This window comes from Gavialis gangeticus, unplaced genomic scaffold, assembly GCF_001723915.1.
Source record: "Gavialis gangeticus isolate Ggan-Ray unplaced genomic scaffold, GavGan_comp1, whole genome shotgun sequence".
In the NCBI taxonomy this organism is placed as follows: Eukaryota; Metazoa; Chordata; order Crocodylia; family Gavialidae; genus Gavialis; species Gavialis gangeticus.
In genome coordinates, this window is record NW_017729001.1 from 30,138,740 (window position 1) to 30,139,322 (window position 583).

The 583-nt window shown below is 49.2% G+C and overlaps 1 protein-coding gene across 1 annotated transcript in view; it reads right to left on the reverse strand.

Moving 5' to 3' along the window:
* The window catches only part of RPH3A (rabphilin 3A), a 105,652-nt gene that overhangs the window by 49,017 nt on the left and 56,052 nt on the right, over positions 1-583 (reverse strand). Inside the window, exon 5 of the mRNA XM_019507214.1 lies at positions 59-145. Coding sequence (XP_019362759.1) covers positions 59-145 — 87 coding nt within the window. The remainder of the gene's footprint in view (positions 1-58; positions 146-583) is intronic.

A 583-nucleotide genomic window follows, 5' to 3' on the forward strand; every position in this document is an offset into this window, starting at 1 on the left:
AGATAACGCACGAAGCAGCAACCCAGGAGCTACGCCAGCCGGGGAAAAAATCACTAACCTCCCTCTGCTCGCTGCAGATCTTGCACAGCCAAATCGAATGAGGGCGAGTGTTGGTCGTCTCAATCCCACACTTGGTGCAGACGTTCTGGGAAGGAAACAGAGCGCATGCCCACAGCATAGGAGAATGGTGACTCACTGCAGCGAACTGGGCACCACCGGGGATGTCTCATTCAGAATAGCTACCTCTTGCTGTAGCTCTGCAAAACTCGCTTGCACTCACCCCTAAAACTGCACCTAAATCGGATTTAAAAGGACCCTCCCAAGCGCCAACATAAATGATCCAGGGGAAGTCGGATTTAAGCCTGGACTGCTGCTGCCATTTTTATTTGACTGAAATAAGGCATGACCATGACTGCAAAGCAGAAGGACCGCTTGCTGAGCATTTATTCTGCTACACTGAAATGCAACGAGTCGGACTGAAGAGAGACATCGCTTTTGATTTAACTAGGGGTTCAATAATTGCACCAAACCCATCATGTTCCAAGCGGCTTTTTGAGCTCTAGTGAATCCTCACAAAGCTTTG